Genomic DNA, 25,863 nt, shown 5'->3' on the forward strand with positions numbered 1-25,863 from the left:
AATGAGCGCCAGCATTTACACAGGATTTAGAAAGAGGAAAACAAAAGGGGAAGTTATAAAAGGTATGTGTCCTGGGGCTTCCGTCTGAGAACTTGCTCCCGGCAGATGCAGCTCTAGGTAAAGAGAGTTGGGCAGAATCACAATGGGCCTCTTTATCCTCTGGGCTCACACTGCTGAACAACTTGGCTCTTAAAACTCCTTGTATTTTTGGAAAACTCCAGTGGTTTTTCCTAATCCTGGGGCTAGAGGCTCAGCCTGAAACATCCATTCCACCAAAGTTCTCTTAAACGGACATTTCTTGCTTAAGCCGTCATAAAGCCCTGCTTCGAGGGAGCGGTGCTATAATAGCGTCTTTGTGAGTTTCCTCTGCACTTTCCCTCCAAAGAGTTCCAAGCACCCATTAGACCTGGGACCGTGATCTTCAGTTTGTGTCTATAAGAAGTTACATAATAATTTGCCCTACTTGATTGGGAAGAGGAAGAGAGACAAAAAGAAGCCAAAACAATTTTGCCTTATTAAGTCAGAAGTCTGATGTCACTATAGAAAAATCTCAGTCTTTTGTGTAAAGGTTTCATCCGTGAAATCTCTGCAACTGGTATGAAGCCACAGACAGACACATATTTATGAATGCACACACACACATAGACTGTAGATCTAAACCAAACCAATACTCAAGCTAATATATCCCGAAGGCACACACCATTACAACAGGAGGAAACTCAGAGTTCTGCCAGGTGACCCAAAGTCCGTACACATCAGTGAGGAAAGGAGACTATAGATCCAAAATTTAAACTTCATAAGATTCAATCTGTGTGTTTTTGATTTGTACACCTTTATGTATGTATGCCCTTCTCCACTAAAAGGTTCACACTGAGAACAAGACTCTTTGGAACTTTGGTTCCATTTCATTTAACTTTCCTTAGTGACCTTGAACAAGTCACTGCCTCTCTTCCAACCAAGGTTTGCATGCCCTTAGGGGGATTAGGTAATTTCCAAGGCCCTTCCCAGCCCTGTGTGTTCATGAGCTATAGCTTTAGTGTTGAATCTCTCCTTTCAGACCTCGGATTCTAAAGAACTTGGATTTGAGGGGCTGGACAGTGTGCAGTTGCAGTGCAGACTGGTCCCCTAAAGATGCACCAGGAATCCAGATGTCATCTGGAGGGAAAGAGTATAGGTTCAGACACCAAAGAAGCATGCCTAGTGAATGATCAAATTTTAGAGCTGGGCAGGGTGGTGAAAAGCTGGTTGAAAATACAGCATCCTCAACTCAGAAGACCACACTGGAGAAAGTGAGGGGAGAAGGAAAGAGGAGGAGGAGAGAGAAGTTAGAACTGAGAGAGTTCCCTGAGGGCAGGCTGCCATTTCAAAGGCTCCGAGGGCCTCCCATATATGTGGGGATGGAGCTATTAGGAGAGCCCAGCAGTTGGAGTGGGGCGGGCAGTGAGAAGGGTTAATTCCAGGAAGGAGGGCTCTGCCATTCTGGCAAGTTTTGAGGCTGTCAGCAAAGCTAACCAACTGGTTTAGAGTGAAATCATTTATTTTTGCTATCTTGGAGACAGGATGCAAGGACTTTTATATATATATATATATATATATATATATATATACACACACACACACACACACACACACACACACACACAATGGACTATTACTCAGCCATGAAAAAGAATGAAATAATGCCATTTGCAGCAACATAGATGCACCTGGAGATTATCATATTAAGTGAAGTAAGTCAGAGAAAGACAAATATCATATGATATCACGTCTATGTGGAATCTGAAAAAAATGATACAAATGGACTTATTTACAAAACAGAAACAGACTCACAGACACACAAAACAAACTTATGGTTACCGAAGGGATTAGCAGGGGACGGGTAGATAAATTAGGAGTTTGGGATTAATGTGTACACACTACAATATACAAAATAGGTAAACAAGGACCTACTGTATAGCACAGGAAATTATATTCAATATCTTGTAATAATCTATAATGGAAAAGAATTGAAAAACTACAGGTATGTGTATATATGTGTGTGTGTGTGTGTGTGTGTGTGTGTGTGTGTGTGTGTGTGTATAACTGAATCATTTTGCTATACACCTGAAACTAACACAACATTGTAAATTAACTATACTCCAATTTAAAAAAATGGTTAAAATGAAAAAAAAAGCAAAAAAAAAACTTTGGACCTTTCCTCCTACATTTAGGTCATTTATTTCAAGAGGTGTCAGAGGGAGATTTCACCAACTTCATATGTTCGGGGCATGAGTGACAGACCTGTTTGTATCCATGACTGTACTCACATGCATGTGATTGACATGCACATATGTTCATCTAAACAGTCTCCTTCCCGATGTATGGATGTATGTGTCTGTATTGGATGTAGCTAATACTGATATGCAGCCCTTGAAAACCCCAGACCCTCGGGAATAAGAGTGGCAGTGATTTTAAAGACTGTGTTTAGTGGCTGGGACTCCTACCTGGGGCATGTTCAAGGTGACTGCCCCCCGCCTGGCTGACGAGCTGCTCAGACGAGCAGAGCTGGGTGTAAGAGGCAAAGGTACTGGGGCATTTGGGAAACGAGGAGACTTTCCAGGGGATGAAGAAAGCATATATGCTAAGCCTTTTATTTTCCTTAATGGATATGGAGACTCTTCTATGTGCTGAGACATGCAATTAAGAGAGATTAAAATTGAATAAGTAAAAAATAATGGCACCATAAGTGACAATCTTTATGATAATCTCCTGATTAGGGTATTTTGCCATTAATGTACATTGCAAAGTTTCTATAACTCTTCAGAAAGCATCTGCCATTCTCATCTGCTTTAACAGATTTTGACATGGCCCATATAGATTAGTGATTACAGAGGAAGCTTGAATCCTTCCATTGGTATCAATAATGCCCTGTATTTGCTCACCTTTGCTGGGTCCTTATTTCTTTATCTGGAATATATGGGTCACTTTGTCTCCTTTATACCTTGTCAGAATTATGTGAAGATAGACATTTTGAACTTCTGGGAGAGAAGCGGGCTTCCATATGTCCTTTGAAGAAGCTGCCTCCTTTTCTGTGTAATTAGATGCAGAGACCTGAGAGCTTTCTCGAGCTCAGCTGAGTTTCTCTTTAACCCACAGCAGTGGGTTCCCTCTGACTGCAGGGAAGTTGACATCATTCTATGGAAATAAGCAAGACAATTTCCTTGTTCAGGAAAGGCAGGCTACTAAGAGAAGGGATGGCTGTGGGGAGGGTGGAGGTTTGCCTCCCACCAGGAACACTCTGCCCCAGGGCATCCTGCCCCCAGAAGGAAAAGGAACCTGGCAGCCTCTGCAGCCATCCTGCTTTTCCACCCTTCAATCCCACTTACTCCTGGCCCTCAGGGCAAGGCTGGGAGTGAGGGCTGAAGGCTTGAATGAAAGAAATGAGGCTGGAGGATTTCAGGCAAGCACCTGAGGCTGGAGGTGAGGCTGTAGTTTTTGCTTTCCTCTTTTCACATCCTCTCCCAGGATATAGCTGCAGGCCTGAGGATGGGTGACATACAGCCTTGGGGAAAGATAAACATTACACCCTTGATGCCCAGGCTCTATACCTGTCATCTTCAAACTTTAATACCCCTAAAATAATTTTGAAAAACCATGTATGTCCCTTTGCATGTTTTAAGTTGCCATCTAAAATCGTCACCATACTTTTAAGTATGTCATTTCCACAGCGTTGTAAATATTGACATTAGAAAGATACATCGCTCCTTTAATGCTAATGAACTTTAAATACCAGAGCAATTTGACCTATCATCTATAAAACACATGAACAAGTACTTAAACACTCAGGTTTACATGGTTCCTTTTTCTTCTTGAATTTATATTTTCATTCCAGTTTCCCTACCAAATTTTATCCTTATGGCTTCCCATTTTATGCATGAAAGGCTTTTATTGGCCATTCTGTCACAATTTAGTGTGACAGAAATATGTACAAAGATTTAAATATAATTTTTAATGCCCAATGATCATAAGTTTCTAGATGTTAAGAGATTTGGATTGAGTTATCATTACAATTATTGGTAATACACAGAAATAGGCAGTAGATCAAAATAATGTATATATATCACAACTTTTGATGAATGTGAAAGATAAGGTGTACAATATTTTTGGAAATACCTCTTATATTTTTCGATTAGTTTGTATTCATTGATGAATATTATTTATTGCTAAGGTAAGGAATTAGATTAAGGTTCAGGATCAATTCTATTACTGTTTTTTTCATTTTTATAAATATAAGAAATGAGAAACGTTATTCACAATAAACCGAATGGGAAAGGAAAGAATTTTGTTACTGTAACGTGACAATTCTTCGAACTCATATCTCGTTTTTTGCCTAAAATCACATATTGGTCTCTTATCAAAATTTCTTTTTAATCTTCTCTCAGCTGATAATTCTTTGAAGTCTGTCCCCCTTCAGTGGTTTGAAAAGAATTGGAAACCACCAGACTTGCAAAAGAATTTATTTCCCAGTTACTAGAGACATTCATTTTCAACACCCATACCAATATTTCACAGAGTTTATTCATTTGTCTTCTGTAGGTTTTCTATCCTAAGATTTAGAATGAGTGAGAGATTTGTCTTTCCTTTTGAGAGTGGCAGGCGTGTGTGTGTGTGTGTGTGCATGCACAATTGGGCAGGGAAATTGCTGGACCGCAGCGAGTTCTCAGTGTTAGAAAAAATCCATAGGAGACTTGAGGATCTGCATAATCCTTCAAAGCTGTCCTTGCCTGGGTACCCATTGGAAAGACTTCATGTATCTCCAAAGTTATGTTATTGAAAACATCTCAGTGGGCACTGCAGTCTATCTCTGCCTGTTACACTCCATGGAAATTTTAGGCAATTACCCCTTACGGGGAGTGAGAACCACCTGAGCTATACGTAAAGAGAGCATTTCCCTGTTGACAATAACAAAAGAATGGAAACAACCCAGTCCTATCAATAGTGGACTGATTGGATAAACTGTGGTGTGATCATGCACATGGAGTGCTATCTAGCTATAAAAGGAACGAGAGAACCCCAGTGGGGGAAAAGAAGTAAAGTATGTAACAGGTATGGTATCCTACTTTCATTTATGAAAGTGAGGAAAATGAACATAATCCATATTTGCTTATGTTACAAACAGTAAAAGAATAAACTAAAAACAAACATAAAATGGTTGCCTCTGGAGGGAGGAGATCAGGGTGAGGAGAGTGAACAGAGATGGCACTAGACTTAGATTTCATGTACCTTGATTTTTTTGGTTTGACTTTAAAACCATGTAACGGTTTTTGCATCTTTGTAAAACATTATGTCGAATGGGAAAGAAAAAGCAAAGCAATTCTTAAAAATCAAAAACAAAATGAAATGGATAAACCTGTGTATTAGGTTGGTGACTTCGTCTCTCAGAGAGGAATTACTTCACATGACTTTAAAACATAGCAATGTTTTAGGTATGTCCCTAGTAGGTATATCTTAAAGATGAAAAGAACTGCAAAGACTGTGGACAGCTTTCAGCAATCATGCTGTTAGTAAAGATACTTGAACTGAATTTGAAATATATGTATTAGGGTAAAGCAAATAAGTAATACTACTAATGTAAGAATCAAGGTTTTCAGCATAAGAAAAAAAGTACAGATATAAAACCAAAGTCAAGTAAAAGCTCTGTAATCCTAAATTTGAGTTGGAAAAAGCAATATAAACTCCTGAAGTATTGTCTTTCGAAAGAAAAGTTTTTCCTAGTTATTTCCATTATAAGGACCCAGAAATACTGACCAACCCAACAGCAGTGAGCATTCCTGGCTTCCATAGTGTGGTCTCTAAATTCCATTATCCACCAAAAGGATCCAGGGTTCCTTGAAAAAATGACAGAGTCTAGGGCCAGGGCAGCAAATGGACAAGATGAGCCTAGGATATTTTTTCTTGTCCAAAAGCAAGGATGCTATCAAAGACCACTGGGGTTTGGTGAGAGGTGCCAACTTGAAGAGGCTGCTACTGGCCAAAGATTGAACAGTTGAACATCAAAAAAGAGCAATTATAATTGATGGAAACACTTCAAATGTATTAACACACACACACACACACACACACACACACACGCACGCATGTGCACACACAAAGAATTGATGATGCTTCTCAAAACCAAACTAAAACAAAACAGTGTAACCAAATAGTGAAGGAAAGTTTCTAGTATAAACTGTTATCAGTGTAACCAAATAGTTAGTGAAGGAAAGTTTTTATTCATAGGAGATTTCCAGCTAATCTATGCAGAGGGAATGCTAGAATTAGAATGTCACCCTTTTAAAGCCACTAATGAAGTAATGGATCTGGGCAATGATCATCAGTGGCTGCTGACATTGTTAGGTAAAAGGGAACTTTTTTTTTTTTCTGGTACACAGGCCTCTCACTGTTGTGGCCTCTCCCGTTGCGGAGCACAGGCTCCGGACACGCAGGCTCAGCGGCCATGGCTCACGGGCCCAGCCGCTCCGCAGCATGTGGGATCCTCCCGGACCGGGGCACGAACCCATGTCCCCTGTATCGGCGGGCGGACTCTCAACCACTGCGCCACCAGGGAAGCCCTAAAAGGGGACTTCATAAAGGAAGATCAGGCTGACAGCACCTGAATCCACAATAACAGAGGTGGTGGAAGGTATTACTCAAGGTAGTGTAATCCGAAGCTCTCCAAGAAGTTATTTTATTTTTAGACTCATTTCTTGGAATTTTCGCCTTATTCCTATATATTTCTTATTTTAAAGCTCAGCTTTCAGATCCTTAATGTATCTCATTGAGAGCTTGGATCATTAGCAAGAATTTCTCAGGCAGTGCCTAGGCAAATTACCTTATCTTCATCTGTGAAATGGGGATACTAGGGAATTCTACCACATAGGACGAGAGAGAGGATTAAATGTGGGGTGTGTGTAAACATCCAGTGGCTGAAATTCAGTGTGCATTAATTAGGACTATTTTTATTAAGATTATTATTTCAGCCCATTGCTTGCCTGGCTAGGTTTCGCTATGGGGATATTTGTCAGTATTTTTTTTACCAAGGAAGGATTTGACCACTACCTTTCCCAGACTGTATCTCTCCAATGTGGGAGAAGGACACAAGAATGCAGGTAGCTCTGAAGGAAAATCAGTGTAGTCTAGGTGGATCTATGGGAAATATGGACAATCTAGGAAATCAGGTTTGCTCTGCTGCTCACTACACATAGGGCACAGTCATTGCACTTTACGTGTATTATTTTTTGTATTTAGTGATGCTCAGTTGGTTTTTATATACATCATCTCACTTTAGATACGGCCGTTGCTTGACTCCTATGTTGAAGATGAGGAAACTGAAATTCAAAGAGGTTAAGAGCTTGTCACAAGTCACATCAGGGCTTCCCTGGTGGCGCCGTGGTTGAGAGTCCGCCTGCCGATGCAGGGGACACGGGTCCATTCCCCAGTCTGGGAAGATCCCACATGCCGCGGAGCGGCTGGGTCCGTGAGCCATGGCCGCTGAGCCTGCGCGTCCGGAGCCTGTGCTCTACAACGGGAGAGGCCACAACAGTGAGAGGCCCGTGTAGCGCAAAAATAAATAAATAAGTCACATCAGAATACAAGCTTCTGACTTCCAACTTATTACTTTTCATTGTTATATCACAGTTCACTTGAAATGCTTTAGTCCACTTCTATAGGAATGTCATATAAACTTCACCCACATTGGTGGTGCCGCCCAGAGAAAATCTTGATAAAGTTCTTAGTGGTACCTCTGTGGCCAATTAATACCCTTCTGATAATTTTCTGCCCAGACGCTTAAGCTCATCAAAGTTTACACCAGCACATTCAAATTTCTCTTACGGTAAACTTGGAAATTTCAATTTGGAATGGCTCTTTCAGATTGTGTATAAAATCATCAAATGAGGCAAACAACCAGCATCAATTTGGAGGAACCTGTTATTTACCATTTTTCATCAAGAAAAATGTTCCCATATTCCTAATCTCTTTTTCTTTTTATTCAAGAAACCAGGTACAATAAACCATTCCACTAGATTCTATCAAAAACCCAATTTTTCTTCAAAACTAATATTTTGATTTAGAATGTAAATAAATTAGGTCCACTGGTTTTCCTTTAGTCATATGTTTATTTTTTTCTTTTATTGTTTAAAATTTTCAAATGTGGCACACGATTATGATAAAATTACAAATAGCATAGAAATACATACTATGGTAAAAAAAATGGAATTTTCTCTTTGGTCAGTTCTCACTCTCCTTTCTAGAGAAAACCACTGGTTTAATGGCTATATCTCTGGACCTTTTCTATGCATTTACAGAGTTATATAATACATTATTGCCTTTTAATATATTTGCTTATGCATACACATTTTTTTTTTTTTTTTTTGCGGTACGCGGGCCTCTCACTGTTGTGGCCTCTCCCGTTGCGGAGCACAGGCTCCGGACATGCAGGCTCAGCGGCCATGGCTCACGGGCCCAGCCGCTCCGCGGCATGTGGGATCGTCCTGGACCGGGGCACGAACCCGCGTCCCCTGCATCGGCAGGCGGACTCTCAACCACTGTGCCACCAGGGAAGCCCTATGCATACACATTTTTACATAAATGAGAATGCTAATATATATTTTTAATGTTTTGCATTTTCATTTACTATATCCTAGACGTATTGACATATCACTCTACATAACTCTACTGTATTCCTTTTAACTGCTGCATATACATTTAATGATGAACAAATTCCTGCCCTTAAAAACAATGAAATAAAATATCTTCAACGAAGTATTTTTGCTTACATGAGCAAGTATTTTTCGAAGACTTCTAGAAGTAAAATTGCTGGATTAAAAGACACTTAACATCTTTAGTGTGGACAGATTCTGCCAGGCTGCCCTCAAAAAAAACTACCCCAGTCTTAGCAAGGAATAACTCTTCCTCAGGACCTCTCATGCACTGGATGATACCAGTCCCTTCATTTTCCCCACATAATATTAAAAAAAATGTGTCTTTTATTGTTTTGACATTTCTTCATGTGTTTGTGGCCATTTGTAGCTGTTTTGTGAATCATCTACTCTTACCCTTGATTCATTTCTCTGTTGGATTTCTTGTTTTTAACTAATTTAAGGAAGCACTTTATAATATATGGATTTTAATTCCTTGTTACATATATTGCAAATATTTTCTCTGTCATTTGTCTTTTAACTATGCTTATTTTGTATTTTGCCATGCAAAAGTATTGAATTTATACCAGTGGTATCTCTGAATTCTGTCCTTTATGGCTCCTTGAACATGTGTCTTATTTAGGAAGGCCTTCCTCTCCTGAGGTTATCCAAATACTTTTCTAAGTTTTCTTCTAATATGATTATTGTTTTGTTTTTTATGTTTAGCTCTTTAATCCATCTGGAAATGATTTTTGTATATGGTGTGAGGTAGGTATCTAAGTGTACTTTTTAAATGAATAGTTCATTGTCCCAACACTGATTACTAACCTATCATTTCATATATTAAATTCCAGTATTGATACATGGGTCTGCTTCTGGACTCTATTTTGTTCCATTGATCAGTGAAATTGTCTATTGCTATGCCAGTAACACAGTGTGTTCATTCCTGTAGTTTGATAATATGTTATGCTATCTGATACAGCAAATATCCCTTGTTGTTCTATCTCAAGTATATCTTAGTTTTTTTAATCAAATATTTACTCCTCTCAATGAATTTTGGTATCATATTGTCAGTTTCCATATATCATTCCATTGAGGGTTTTATTTAGATTGTGTTGAATTTTTAGATTAATTTTAGGGAAGAATGAGAGGTTCATGATATTGAGTCTTCCTATCCAAGGAAAAGACAGTCTTTCCATGTATTCAGATCTTCTTTTATGTTTTTCAATACTTTTCTTTACATAGACCTTGTATATTTTCTGCTAAAGCTATACCTAGGAATCTTAAACATTTTGTTATTGTTGCTAATGTACGAGCATGTTTATTGAATTTTGAAGTCATTTTACTAGTGCATGAGAATAGTCTGATTTTTGTATATTCATTTCATGTCTGGGTATCTTACTAAATCATATAATTGTTCTAATTGCTTTTTAGCTAATTGTCTTAAACTGTCATATCATATGCGAACAATGGTGTTTTGACTCCTCCTTTTCAGTATTTTTACCTTGTTTTTATTCCTGCTTTATTGTAGTGGCTAGGGCCACCTGAAAAGTATTGCATAAAATCAGTAATAGAAGATACCTTCTAATATGATATTTAGTATATTAAATACAGGAAGTTACCTTTTATTACTAATGAATTAGGGCTTTTAATCAGGAAAGGGTGTTGGTAATTTTGGGCATCTTTTGAAAGAATGGCTTTTCTTCTTTTATTTTTACCTTATGTTTACTTTATTTCTTCTCTTGGAATTTCAGAGTTCCTGTGAGGATAATATGTGATTGGTTTTTATAAACGCCTTTTAGATAATTGAAATTAATATGCAGCTTTTTCAGGAGGCTGAAATGTACATGCATCACTCATATATATCAATTAAAACTCATTTCTTTTATTTTTTAAATGTATCTTTATTTCTGTTGTCTTCTTGATCTATCATTTTGCAAAATAAGTGTTTTAATTTTCCATTGTAATTGTAGCTTTGTTAGTTTTCCTTTATTTATAACCTGTTTTACTTTTTATACATTTTTGTTGCTATCTTAATTGGAGCAAAAAAGCTCATAATTTTCATAATGGCGAATTTTACCATCTTCAAATATAATATAGACCACTTTGTATCCATTTAGTTCTTGGCTTTCTGAAATTTTTTCATATATGCATTCAATTTTGATATGTTCTATATTGAATATATGACATATATTCAATATACTATATATGAATCATATTTTCAATGTATATTATACATATTGAATATTATCTATTCAATATATATTATATATTCAATTATACATTGTCATATATTATTATGTATAGTGAATATTATACACATTGTATATTCAATTTTTTTTACTGTTTGTTATATTTTTGTCAAAAGTTTCAGTATTTTCAAAATTTTCAGTATTTTCTGTTATTTCCTTTTAAATATGTCTTTTCTAGATAACATGCATATTGATTTTTTAACATAAATGTTTCTCTTATTTAAGAGGTATCATATATAACCCATTAATTCTTATTGTTTATAGTGATATTATTTAAACTTCTTTTTCATTTTGTGCTATTCACTATTATCCCTCCCCCTTTGTGTAGTCTTTTTGGTATTGGTTAGAGATTTTTAGTTCTATTTTCCTGAAACTGGTTTGGAAGCTATATGTACTATTTCTATTCTTTTAGAAGCTACTTTAAAATTTTAGCAAGCACATTTAAATTTAAACTGTTGTAATCAACAACTGATGACTTTCTGTAAGCTCCCTTGCCCTTCCTTCTAAAAGACAGAGCCCTTATCAGGCTTTTGATTATTTCCCTACCTACTCGTCTGTGCACTTATTGTTGAAATTATCTGGAAGTTTCATTCCAGAATATCGTTAATAATAGCAGTGATAGTACTATTTGTATTATTACTATTATTATTTACTTTATGCCTCTATTTTACAGAAATCATTTATTAGTAATTATATTACATTTTACTACCACATTAGTGACCATTATTTAGATTTAAATTGTGTTTTTTGTGGCTTATTTGCTTTGCACTCTTTGTTATATTCCAAGTCATCATATATTTTAGATTCTTTTTCTGTTTTTCTGGAGTACATCCTCAATTTTTTCTTCTTTGTTTTTCTCAAAGGCTATGAGTGGTACACTTTCTGAGTCTGCTTGTCTGAAAGAAACATCTTCATTTGTCTTTACATTTGATACAGAGCTACCTTGATTATAAAATCCCAGGTTGAAAACAACTTCTGCAAATCCATATTATCATTTATCTTCTAAAATACTTCAAGTGGGTAGGGCAAACATGATCTCTTTTTTTTTTAGAAACAAGGTTGCCCATCGCCAACAAGTCATTCTTTCTTAAGTGTTTATGATTATGATTCCTCCAACTGGCCCATCATAAAAATGAGAACTTTGATTAATACCAATAGTTTCATCAGGACATTTATAGAGAGATTTTTCTATCAGTCGAAAGCAGTTTTCCAACAAGTTTCATGTATTAGCCAGAAGTTCCCATTTCTGATGCTCTATTTATGAATGATACAGTTAGTTCCTGGGTTCTAAAACATGCTGTGAATTTTCTTCCACTTATGCTAATAATATCTCTGACCTCCTGGGCAGTGAGGATTTCCCTAATGTTTTTTCTCAGGAAAGTGTACCCTGAATGTCAGTCACTTCCTCTTGCCCTTGGCTGTCAGATCTGTAAACCCACAGGTGGCTGATGTCCTCCTCGGGCTATTTAAAAAAAAAACACTTTCCTAACTGGCCTTTGAGATCTTGCTAAGAAAGGTTGTGAATTCTCTTCTGGTCCACCTGATTTCTCATCAGCATGTGGTCTTTCATACTTTTGAACTTCCCTATCCCCTTCACTCAGAACACTGAGTTCTAAGTAGCAGTGAGAAATTCAAGATTGTCAGATAAAGCTAAAGTCATAGTAATACAGATTAGATGCACATGGACCATGCATCTAACCTCCTTGGCCAAGGAGTCTAACCTAATATCTGCAAATACTCTGACACTTGGTAGCCTTGCTCAGTGATTCTGTGACTTCCCTCTGGACTCCCTCTCAAGGTTAGATTTGATTGTAGTACCAGATTCTGAAATCTTCTCTCCCACTTCAAATCATCTTGTAATCTTTCTTTATATTCCATGCCAAGGAACATACCTTCCCTTAGGTGTTATCTCTAATTGCTACTCTAGCTCCCTGCAGTATCGTAGGCTTATCTCCACTGGCCCCCCACGCTCATCACAAAAGTTGCATCATGTTTGGCTATCTTAGAATAAGATGCATCAAGAGGGCATCTGCCTATGAAGAGTGCAGACTGATATGACTGATTCTGGCAATCTGGTCACTGTGTGTGCTTCTGTCTCGACCCCTTTTAGGTGGGAGGACACACCATGCTCCCCATTCGTTGGATGCCCCCTGAAAGCATCATGTACCGGAAGTTCACTACGGAAAGTGATGTGTGGAGCTTTGGGGTGATTCTCTGGGAGATCTTCACCTATGGAAAACAGCCATGGTTCCAGCTCTCAAACACAGAGGTACAGAAAGGGGACAGATGGGAACCTTGATTTGGAGGAAGGCAGAGACATCTCAGGCCAGCACTTAGAGTGTGTAAAGCATTAGGTGGGGTTTGGAGCCAGCAGAGCAAATGCTGGCAGAAGCAGAAGGAGAGACCTTCTTGGTAGAAAAAAAATTATAGCTGTAGGAAATGTACTGTGATTGTCAAGAGAGCATGAAATTAGATGTTGAAATTGAGATGCAAGTCACGGTTCTGTTTGCTCTGCTACACTTAAAAATCACAAATGTTTCACTAAGACAGAAAGTGAAAACAAAAAACAACTATGAGTTTTTCGATTGTGCCATCCTGTGGAAACACCTACTATGCCCAAGTCATCTGGGTCCCCAAAGGCTTTAGGTAGACCAGGCCCAGAGATGTGCAGGAAGGTGAACTGGCAAGGCAAATTTCATGTTACTGATAGAGCTGTGTGTGGACTTCCAGGAATAAGATGAATCATAACAGTAAATGTAATAATATACACATTATGTATTTTATACTTTTGATTTACAATATTAATAAAAAATGCTAGTCATCAAATTTAATAATAGCTAACATTTAGTGCCCGGCATTTTCCTAAGCACATTAGCTTATATTAACTCAGTACTTTTCACACAAACACTTGTTGAAATTCAGGACAAAGGGAGGGGCGCTGCTTGGGGTTCTGGAATGGACTGGCCAGAGGTGAAAGCATCAGCCTGGAGAAGGCTTGGGCCGTGGTCCAAAGCAAGATGCTTCTCAGTGCCATTGTGTCATCCCAGGGAACTCGGTCCAGTCTGCAGACAGTAAAGGGCTTGGTCTCCCAACCCAGCAGACCTATAAAAGATTGCAGTTTATGGTCTTCTGTCTTCCGGGAAAACATGAACATGAGGACCTTTTAATATTAGAATCCTATCTGAATATTCCAGAAAGTGTCTCTCTTCTTGGAAGCTATGTTCATTTTTGCTTTCCTATACCCTGACCGTTTAATTAAGTTAATGTCAAAGACTGAAAAGAAGGCATTTCATTACATTTGTAACGTCTCATCATTTGCAAACTGAATGGGTCCTGACCACATTTCCCAAAATAGGACAAAATATTTTGACGACCTTTAAAAGAAATGTAAGTGTGTATATCAGAACTCATTTGTTATGATGCTTTAAAAAATTATTGTTTTCCTAGGTAGGGAGTAGTGGTAAACATACACGCACATACACATGCATGCATGCATATATACACATGCTTGTGTGCACGTGTTGGCACATTTGCATGCACTCAGGCACACAAGGCACCCTGATCACAGCCCCTATGTAGTTTGGTTGCCCTAGTAAAGAGGGGAATCTGGGCTGAGGGTTCTATTGGTCTCAGCAGATGACCTGTCCTGGTTACCTAAACTGGCTTAGAGTACCTAACGGGGCTCTTGTGGTCGTCTCTGACACTGCTTGGTAAGGCACTGGCCTTGAAGATGGGCTTCCTACCCCCGGCCACCGCTTCCACGCTACCAACACCAGCAGTGAAGTCCTGACAGTCACTGATAATGAGTTGCTCTATTGAAATTGACAAGCTGGAGAGCCCCACATTGGAGGAGACACCACCCTTCAGTGCTTTTAATCTTAGCACTAGGCAGTGGCTACTGCAGTTTGAACTGGACCCCTTTTCATGGAGGTGAAGGTAATGGAAGGTGGAGACAGGGTTCAAATAAAAACGGGACAGGAACAGCTGGAGACCTTTCAGGCTGGCAAAGAACAGAGCCTAGTGGGCCTTTGCAGACTCTGGGGTGACCAGGACCAGGAAAGTGCTAACACAGTGATTGTTTGACAAAGCCATCTCAGAGTCAGAGTGACATGAGCCCACACTCCAGACAAGGCGCTGTTGAGGGCAGCCTAGGGAGATAAAAACTATATACAGATTAATGGGGGCAAAGAGAGGGAAATAACATTTTTCACATACTCTACTAGAGAAAATTCTGTGTGATTTTGTCATCACGGTCTGTCTTCAAAATGAGGAAACTGTGGTTCGGGGTACATAAGTTGCCCAACGTTACAGTGGGAGAGTTAGGCAGAAGTTAAAATAACCTGAGAACTGTAAGATAGAATCTTGAAAATTCACAGTGTCAGCAAAGAAATCTTTTTGGGGAATTGGAATTGAACTGCAAATTACAGGCGTGGTCCTGAGGGGCCAGCAGGGGATGGTCCAGGTGTACATTATTTGCTTTCTTCCTACTCCTCCCTATGGCCTCCCGTTTGGTACAGTGGCTCATACAATCCCTTTCCCTGGCCTCATTTGGTCCTTACAGCAGTCTTAGGAGGTGGTCAAGGGAGACATCTGATCCCCATCTTACAGGTGAGGATGCTGCGATCCTATGAGGTTAATTGACTTTCTCTGGACACCCAGCTGGGCAGTGGTGAATCAGGTGGCTAGTCCTAGTGTTAAGGACTTTTCAAGAAACAGAATACATGGTTTAGTGCAAAGAGCAAGGGAGGATGCGCCTCACTGAGGAAGGGGCCTGTGTAATGGCTTAGAGGTCAGCATCACATGTGCACCGAGGCTGTGCCTGGGAGGGGAGCTTGACAGGAAGTGGGAACCATGGAGGGGCAGAGCTCCTTCAAGGGGGTTTCAAAATCATGCAGGCTCCTAAGAGGGGGTGGGACAGGTCAGTTGCCAATCCCCACTGCCAAGTGGGAAATGAATGCAGCTCAGTCATCTAGATAAGATTCAGGACTAGAGAGGAAGAGAGAAGTGAAAGGAAGAATGTCTGTGGGAGTTGGAGGCCTGGCCTAAGAGATGGAGAATAGAGGGCAGCAGTGGGCTGGACCAGCTAGTGCTGGATCATGGCCCTTGGAACCCATGCACAGGACAGGCGAGCAACTCTGGTCTCCAGCCCAGCCTCAGGAGGGTACCCCGCCTCTGCACTGAAGCTCATCAGTGAAGTCATTGCCTTCTGCTGTGCCTGAGCCACAGGGCCAAGGCTGAGCTTTGGTGATAACTTCCCTGTTCTCCTCTCTTTTTCAGGTCATTGAGTGCATCACCCAAGGTCGTGTTTTGGAGAGGCCCCGAGTCTGCCCCAAAGAGGTGTACGATGTCATGCTGGGGTGCTGGCAGAGGGAACCGCAGCAGCGGCTGAACATCAAGGAGATCTACAAAATCCTCCATGCTCTGGGGAAAGCCACCCCCATCTACTTGGACATCCTTGGCTAGTGGTGGCCAGTGGTCGTGAATTCATATTCTGTTGCCTCTTCTCTCCCGGCCTCACACCCCTTCTTTTCCACTGCACAGACTCTTTTCTTTCATCCTTGACTGAAGCAAACATCTTCATATAAACTCAAGTGCCTGCTACACATACAACACTGAAAAAAAAAGAAAGAATAAAAACCCTGTAAGGCAGTTTGGCATATATATATATATATATATATATATATATATATAAAATATATATATTTATATATCTAACTATCTATATCTACAGAGAGATAACCTCTTCTCTAATGCACAGAGAAGCTGCTGATACACAAACCATAAGACTGTAACAACAACTCAGAAAATCTTAAGTATTATGAATGCAATTGAAACTTCCCTTAGACGCAGGCTGTGGCCCGTGCTTCTTCAGCTCCGACTTCTGGGAGCAGAAGACTTTGACGATGCACAGAGACAATCTTCACGTTGGGACTGGAGGAGCTGGGGTGGAGTGCCAATCACTGCTGCACAGGTGACCATCTGCACAGGTGTGTTAGCTCCAAGCTCTGCACATGTGCACGGGCAGACCTCATCGACAGGCTCAGCGAGGAAAGAACACCGCACCAGGGGCCTCTGGGACGCCTCACACATCCCCTGACCATCTGCTCCATGCCTTCCTCCTTTCCTCCCCCTCAAGACGATTTTCTAATTTGTCTTTTCTAGAAAGTATAGTCCTGATGCTTTGGGGAGTCAGCAATGGCGCCTACAGGTAAACACTGAACAAAACAACAACGACAGCAAAACACAAGACCATGGCGACAGTGGACTACATCCATCTTGTTGTAAACCATGCTCAAGTTCCTTCCTAAATTTGAAAGAGATGTGTCATCTCTCCTCTGGACTTCAAGAACTGGACTTCCTGGATTTAAAGAACCACAGAATTAAAAGCTGAAATCTGAACCCTGTCAAGGCACTGCCTCCTGTCTTTCCATCATTGGAAAGTCTCCTTGGCCGCACCCCCGACATTCAGGCTATTGGGGAGTTAAGGGGGGTGTCAGACATCCCCCGTGTTGTCTGCACATGTGGGCACAGCAGAGTTCCAACGGCAGGAGACTTCATTCTTTGCAGGTCTTATAAGGTCTGCCCCCCTGGGTCGTCTATTTCTCAACCCGCCTTCTCTAGATTCTAGCTCCCACTTCCTGGGCCTCTAGGAAGTCCCAGGTAAACCCCACTGCTGAGAAAGGAGCCCAGGTCTGGCGAGAGGCTGGGGCAGTGCTTGCTTCAGGGAGCCAGGCAGTGGAGTGGGCAGGAGCCAGGGGGCGGGGCAGGGAGAATCTGTTTGGCACCTACATCCGGCCCCTTGTCATTCTCCTCACGTTTCCAGCCCCTGGAAGGATTGATGCATCTGCCTTTGAGTGCTGTGAAAATGCAGGGGCTGAGAAATCACTTCTGTGGACTGGGTGCAGGGGGAGGGGCCGAGGCTGCTTGGGGAAGCATCCAATGCCTGGCCGCTGCCGCAGGCTTGGCATCTTAATGAGGACGGAGCCCTGACCAGGGAGAGAGAAGGAAGCATCTGGGCTGGGGCCAGCTCCCTCTGCCCCGACACCAGGGGAATCACTGCCTTCCCAGCTGCCGCTGTCAAAGACTGCGACAGGGGTGCATCTGCGGGCCCCCCTGACCCGTGACAACAAAATGCCCGTGGAAACCCACAGCTTAGCCCCACAGAGTCCTCCCGCTGGGGAGAAGAGGATGTGCTTCTCCCAGGCCACCAGTCCCTCCGCCTCACCCAAGCACAGAGCTACCGAATGGACTGGGCTTTGCCCGACTGGAGCCTCTGGGTCCCCCGACCTGCACCCCTCTTGGCCAGCTTAAGGGACCATCAGCCGCCTGGATGTTCTGGTCAGCTGCAGTGCAGGCATCCTGTGTGGGGTTTGGGACTGAATTTTGTGTTGGTGGTTTTGCTTCTTTTTTTAGACCCACAAATATTTTTATTCTGAGCTGTGCTCGGACTGTAGGCCATGGTGGCGGGGGCTGGGGGGAGGTGGGGGGGTGTGTGGGGGGGTGGGGGTGGAGGCTTGCTTCAGGGATGGCTGAGGCTGCTGAGTGGGGCCGGGAGGGGAGGGAGGGGAGTTGGAGTTGGGTGTGTCTTTTCTCTCTGTGCTGTGCTCCCAGCCCCGAGGACTTTGGAGGAGAGCTCTTGGGATGCGCTCCCTCAAAAGAATCCTGTGCTATCCTATGGCAATCTCCCCTCTTGTCTTTCTACCTGGTGGGCCTTGGTCTCTTCCGGGGCTGTTAATGCTGGGTTGAACTCTGCAGTCTGGTTTGGCCCTAGCGAACTAAGGGAAAGTTGTTCAAGGAGGGAGCGGTCTGGGGCAGCTGCAGGGAGGTGTCTCTTAGTGAGAGATGAGGCTCCGAGGCTCCTGTTGCTGCCACATCCTCCCCCATACAGACACTGTGTAGCTTCCATCTTCTTGGCTGTGTGTTCCTAGAACCTCAGAGTCCCTGATAGTCTGCAAGAAAGGGAGGGTGGGGAGGGATTGATGGGCAATTGGGAATGCAGAATGTAGTAGGGTTTCAGCGCAGGGCACTGTGTCCTCACGGCCTAATGGAAGTACGCAATTCCTTTGCGGACAAGGAGACTGGTGTTGTCAGATTGCCCTTGTCTGAGTCCCTTCAGCCTCTGTGTAGGCCTTGGGGGTCACACCCTCTTCACGTCCATCATAAGCAGCTGTCTCCTGTAAGACTCCAAGATGAAGGGTACGGGGTTGGAGGAGCAGAGGGGGAGGGCCTGCTTTCTCACTGCCCTTGGTGTGCTCTCTGTGTAGAGAGTCTGCGTGTTGACTTACTAACCTCAGCAGGTGGACAAAATAAAAAGTCTTTTTGGAGAGTGAAGGAGACAGAGAATGGGACTGTGGAAATGGAAAGGGTACTCAGGGCTCTGGGGTGAGCAGAGAAGGTGGATTCTTCTGTAGAGGGAGGACCGAGAAGACTCCCCCGTGTCTCCGTTTCTCCATCTGCAAAATAAGAGGTGTGTTTGCTAATCTCTACATTGTGGAATTCTTAGACTCTAACAGCACCGACTCTCTGTGTCCCTTTTCTCAGGACCACTCTGGAATGCCAGGGCAGCCCTCTGCAGGCCTTGCCTGGGTGGGGGCAGTTGCCTCAGAGGGCTTGTCGGCCTGGGCACAGGTGGGTTCCAATAAGACTGTCCTCTCCTCCTTTGCAGTCACAACGATGAAGGAGCTGAAGTGCCCGAGGTTACTTTACGCCTACAAGGAGCATCTGGTCTCCTTCACCCTCCTAGACTTCCTACACAGGCAAAAGGCCCTGGTGAAGTGTTATTTACTTACTTATTTATTTTTAAGGAGCCTGAGGTAATTAAATGGGTGTTGAAATGACATCCCATTAGCCAGTATGGCCACCCCAGTCTACTTCAATCTCATCGCCCCCTTCCAAACTCCACGGTTTAGAAGTCCATGTCTGAGCGACCGGGAAGGGGTGTAGCATTATGCAAGCTCCTTTGTAGCTGTGGTAGATGCTCCAGGTTCCCCAGGCTGGTCTCCCTGCCACGCCATCCTCACCTGGTCCCCTCCAGGACTGGGTGTGAGTGACCTGCTGTTGGATGCCCACCTTGGAGTAGGGTGCCATGGCCAAGGGTCCTTCCAGTTCTTTATTTTGGATGTGAACCAGATGCTGCCCTCTAATTATATCCCTGACCTCTGGGTGGATCTTGAGGGTCACTAAGCCTCATTTAGTTAACAGACAAAACCTTGATGCTTCCTCCACTCAGAAGACTGTGCACAAATCATCCCTGGAGAGAGGCTTCCCGCTGGAGGCAAAGGATCCTTGGTCCCTCGGGGTTCAGGGTGAACATGACTCTTTTTCTCTGGTGATGCTTCCTTTGCAGACTACACCAATGCATGTATTTTTGGTGCTAAATACTACAGAAATCAACACCAATGGGAGAGCAGACTGCAAGTTTCTGGGGTTGCACGAGACAACTCAGAAGCAAAAGGGGTCAGTCATGCCTGGAGAGTGCGGGATACATGGGAAGTTAGGTGGCAACATGGAGTGGTGGAAAGACCATCGAGATTCCTGGCTTTGCTCTAGTTACTCGGGTGGCATTGGCCAAGTCAGCTAACTTTTCAGATGATCAGATTTCTCATCTGAGACATTTAGAAGGTGGAAATAGGTATCTTTAAGGTCCCTTTCAGTTAAAAAATATTATGTTCTGGTCTCACTTTTTTGTTTTTTAAACTTGCTTGTTAGAAATAAGAGAAAATAAAAGGTCGTTAACGATGGGGATGAGGGACAGTTATCAATGGTAAGAAATTGATTATAGAAGGCAAACAAGAAAGGCTCAGTGACTGTTAGATTTAAGGGCTGTTGGTGGAGGGAGGCCAGGCAGACAAGCCCAGGACCCGATTTTCATGCTCTTCAGGGAGGCTGCCATCCGGCCCCTTGGCTGACTGTCAGCAGCCTGTCCTCCTCAACTGGCCATCCTACTCCATTCAACACCAACATACCCAAAGTTGGCAGAAACTATTCCAGGATGTGGAGACAGGCCTGCCTACTGCCCAGACAGGCCACTGGCAATCTGCACTCTGGGTCAAAATCCAAGAGATTTTTACCTTCACCTGCTATTGTGAGGAGCTAGGATGTTGGAAAGAGGGCAGCATTTTAAGGTGCAGACCATTCACTAAAGTTCTTCTCCATTCAGGAGTGATGAGCGGCTTCTTTGCCGCACGTTTCCAAACCCAACGGCAGCAGTATTATTTTGACTCGAGGTACAGTTATTCCAATGGACAGTCTTGAGATCTGGGGTCTTTCTTGTGCTTCGCTCAGAGTCTGGAGCAGAGAAACATCTATAGATGTTTGTCCCATGAGCCCGTGTGTGTTGGCAGTCTAGACAGCTGCCCTCTAATGTCCCTGGGATGTCTATTGTCAACTTTGGGTGATAGCCAGCCTGCTAGAATACTCCATGCCATTTGCCTGAGAGCAAAAAATGCTGCTGTAGCCACTATGTTTTTGGTTACTGGAGCACCAATATCTTCTTTGATACCATTTCTTTCTTTGTTTTTTGACCAACACTTACTAGGTTTCAAAGGAAGATTCCAAGTTTTTGTATCATCATTAATATATCAATATAGGCTTCGGAACATGTTTTGGGATGCATAACATCACCGGGAATGTCATCATAAGGAGAGTATAGGCCTATATACATTGTATGCTTATATCTATATATTTAATTGGGATGGCTTCATTGAAGTTCCCCTTGGAGTCAGCAAATTGATTCCATCATTCTTCATTTCTTTGACCCTTACATTTCTCAGGGATGAGAAATCCAGAGATGGACTGGCCTAAGACATCCAGAAAGGTCCTGATGGGAAATCTGGCATCTTGTAAAGTTTCATCATTTGGTGCTCCCTGAATTAAATTATGCTGGTGACAACATTCTGAGCATCTGAAAATCACTCTTCCTGGTTGATAGATCACACAAGAGCTGACCGTTTCTACCACATCACATCCCATTTCGGGGTTGCTATTGAAATCACCAGCACTGCAGGTGAAACCAGCGCCTAGGAGGGACGGGACACAGAGAATGTGAGATGAGGATCATTGTTTACTCTTTCTGAAAGGCATTGCTGACTGTGGGAGATGTGGTGAATATCTGAAGCCCTGCATTGGGTACTAGGACTTTTGCTGTGAACATAAGCTGTTTCACCCTAAGGTTCTGTGTCTTGGCTTTTGACAGAGTCTCTGTTTTCCTAGTGCATTCCTCCTAATCATAGTTCTGTTGACTGTCTAAACACATTCTGTACTTTGCAACAAGAGATCCTCTGGCCCAAGTCTTGGTATGCCAACATAGACACTTTTCTATTTCATGAGGAGATCCAAGGGGATTCGGGGCCTCTCTCAAAGTACTTGGAATTCTTGGGCAAAATAAGAAAATTCAGATTCCCCTTCATCTTTAACTGACCAAGTTCCAAATTTAAAACAAGACCTGGTCTGATATTTGCAGTATGGATGGTGTCTTAAGCCAGTGAGCTGGGCTATCTCCCATCCTACAGAGGCAGGACAGTGAGCTCTACTAATTTTTCCTGATCACCAAGGTAAACGATGCTTTGTGTGCAGTGCCACGGCCCAAGCTTGTAGCTTGCAAGAGATACTTATGGCCAACAAATCTAGAAGTTTCTAATAGAAGACGTGTCAAGATAGTGTAGTTGAGGAAAGGCCTGTTGGATTCTCCTTCTGAGAAACGCCTTGTCACTCAAGTCTTGCTTTTCAGTTTAACATCTCACAAGAGAAGTTGGTTTCTTCTCACTTTATACTGTGACAAATTTATGTATCCTTCCTGAACGTCTGAAGCTAGACTGAGAGCCTGGACAGCCACTAACCATGGTCTACTCTGACATTCTTATGGATGCAACATCTCTAAAGCCCAGTGAGAAATATGAGTGCCTAAGCTAAGTCTGGTAGCTTTTCCTTCATTTAAGAAGAGTACATGGGGGCTTCCCTGGTGGCGCAGTGGTTGAGAGTCCGCCTGCCGATGCAGGGGACACGGGTTTGTGCCCTGGTCTGGGAAGACCCCACATGCCGCAGAGCGGCTGGGCCCGTGAGCCATGGCCACTGGGCCTGCGCATCCGGAGCCTGTGCTCCGCAACAGGAGAGGCCATAGCAGTGAGAGTCCTGCGTACCGCAAAAAAAAAAAAAAAAAGAAGAAGAGTACATGGGAGTCCTAAAAACAAATTTTGTAATATGTTAACAGGTAGGACATACTCAAACGAATAGCTTCCTGACATCTTTTGTTTTCTCTTGGAGAAGAGTTTATGTTCCATCTCCATTTAACAGCTTCCCGACGTTACCTGGTGCCTCTGAGCTCACGTTCGGAGTGAATAAATAAACCTGGTCCGGATGATTTGATGACTGCTTTCCACAGTAGAGAAGTAAATCTCAGTAAAGAAGCTTGTCTTTCATTTCTGTCCTTTTTTTCTTTTTCTTTCGACTCCTATCCTCCTGCTTCCATAGGACTGACAATCCAGTGTCTTAAACTTCATGAAGGTCTTAATACGAGGTGAATCCCGGGACCACAAACAGTTGGACTTCAAACGGAGAAAATTGGCGCTGAATGATTCGCCACACAAAGCAGGAAACTTTCATTTCCTGCAGGCAGGATGGAAGTGACTGTTATGTTAAGACTTCTGAAGGAGCCCTGCCCTGGAGTAATTTCAGTGCTGTCAGACAACGTTGACATCTAGATTAACCTTTGTGCAGTGAAGTTTACTGCAGAGCTCATTGAGATGCATGCGGTGGATCTCTGCAAATCGCATCTGGAATCCCATCAGCCACACCCCCTGCCTTCACTCCGCACCCACTCTTCTCTCCATCTGGGCTCTGACCCCAGGAGAAGGAGTTTTGACCTCTCTCTGACCACAGTGCTGAACCAGGCTTTGTGCTCAGAGTGACGTGGTTGTCATCGTATTGGTTTTCCCCCGAGGGAACTACAAATCAAGGCACGAAAGCCACTCTACTGATGACAAACAGCTTTGCCGTGTACCTTTATGCTGCACAAAGTGAAATGGTTTATAAAGAATTAGTGTGCCCCGTGTCCGTGAGCCCTGCTCTGGGCTCTCCGGTCCTCCAGCATTTCCAGGTTCAGATGTAACAGGTCCTGACTGCAGCCCGGTGGTCAGGTGGGGACAGTGGGTTCTGATGGACAAAGGGCTTGCCCTATGTCTGAGTAGAAGTTTCCTATGGTCCTAACAAAAGAGACAGCCCAGCTCCTTTTCCTCCTGGTTGTTACAAAGAATGCAACTGTCCCCTAAGCTCCAGCTTGCCAGCCTTCTCCTTATGGGGTGGTGGGCTCCAGAATGACCCAGACCCCTTCTAATTCACGCTATGGAACCACACAGAGGTGCAGCGGCTGGCAGAAACCTCAAAGCTGAAATCACAACTTCTCTACAAACTGGGGCCATTCATCACATCAAAAAGTCTTGAGAAAAGTCCTTTAGCTTAGATGCATCCACCACAAATTTCCCTGGGGTTTTACTGATGTCTGTTTCTCCCTGAAATTGTTTTTCCTACTTTGCCTCTTGTCTTTAATATGAGTAACAAGAATCTCCTTGTATTCTCTTAGATATTCCTTCAGGAGAAATGAAAGTTGCCAGTCAAGGACATTGTGTTTATTGACTGGAAAAATGGATTTCTGGGCCAAGTGATGTCACAACCATAAAGAGGCAAACCTGATAACTTTACTTAAAAGCAGTTACCAGTGTGGTATTTTGTTCTGGGTGCTCAAGCTCACATAGGACAAACTACATTCATCTTTCTACTTTATTACTTAGATTATACTGTTTGCATGCACACACACACACACACAAATGCCTCTATACTCCCCGAAGGTCCCAAAAGGTCCAAGAAGCAGTGTGCCCCATTTGTGTTTCTCCCACCAGCCTCCATGCGTATGGATGTGCCGACAGGTGTGCACCAAGCCTGTGGGTTCTAGAGCTTACTATGGCTCACCTTTTCTGATCAGCACACAGTCTTTGACTTTCTAAGTTTTTGTACTTTTTGATCATTTATGAAATTAGGGCCTTTTCAAGGGCAACTAAATCCTGAGTTTTCAGAGCCTTCATATTTAAAGGCTGGACTTGTTTTCTCAGAAACACAAAACCAAACTGAACCTTGATGCAGATTTTACTTAATTCATTTTTCGGGGTGGGGGAGAAGCACTGATTTGGGACCTGTAGTACATATTAAGTATAAATATAAATGTAAGTTGGTTCAAGCAGATTACTGAACCTATCTTGGGGCTGAAACAATGAGATATCAAACACAAACATTCAAATAGAATGGGAACATGAAGGGGAAGGGTTAGACTTTCCTTGGGAAAGTTCAACGTTCCAGAGGACAAGAACAGAGCACCGGGCAGGAAGTTAGCTGGCTTCACTGGGTGTCGCTTGAGTGACTGTGCCCAAGTCACTTCAGTTCTCTGGGCCAATGTGCAAGTGTCCTTAGTCTACAGTGGGCAGCGGGCAGCAACTTGCAGACCTGGGGCCTTCTCTGTTGGCAGTGATGGGGCAGATCAATCTATGTCTCATCCGTTGTTCAGATCAGTTCTGAGTGAAGGATAGCTTCTCCAGGTCTCACCTAGAACAAGTTTGCAAACGTCCCCACCCTGAAGTCGGCCCCACTTTCATCTTGTGTTCAGTTCATCTCTTGCAGCTCTCCTTTGAAAGCTCTTGAAACTCTGAACGCTTACCATCCATCCACCATCCCATACACGCCCCCTCTAGATGTTTGTCATTGGCATTTTCCTCTTTGAATGGCCATCGAGCACGGAGGGCCAGAAATGCCTTTACAAAAATCAAAGTGGAAAGAAGATGTTTTACCCATTTGGCTCTGTCACTGAAAAGGCAATGATGGTAGATTTTGTTTTCAGGCCTGGAATCCTGAACGTTTTGTAGCAAAATGGCATCTCCTGCTGTGTTTAACTCCTATTATCCATTGTTGCT

The 25,863-nt window shown here is 42.6% G+C and overlaps 1 protein-coding gene across 1 annotated transcript in view; it reads left to right on the top strand.

The window, feature by feature from the left end:
- Positions 1-18,309, top strand: part of NTRK3 (neurotrophic receptor tyrosine kinase 3) — a 377,501-nt gene extending 359,192 nt beyond the window's left edge. Inside the window, exons 16-17 of the mRNA XM_032623818.1 lie at positions 13,020-13,178; positions 16,187-18,309. Coding sequence (XP_032479709.1) covers positions 13,020-13,178; positions 16,187-16,372 — 345 coding nt within the window. The 3' untranslated portion in view covers positions 16,373-18,309. The remainder of the gene's footprint in view (positions 1-13,019; positions 13,179-16,186) is intronic.
- The last annotated feature ends 7,554 nt before the right edge of the window (positions 18,310-25,863 follow it).

Source organism: Phocoena sinus, chromosome 2 (genome assembly GCF_008692025.1).
Source record: "Phocoena sinus isolate mPhoSin1 chromosome 2, mPhoSin1.pri, whole genome shotgun sequence".
Taxonomy (NCBI): domain Eukaryota; kingdom Metazoa; phylum Chordata; class Mammalia; order Artiodactyla; family Phocoenidae; genus Phocoena; species Phocoena sinus.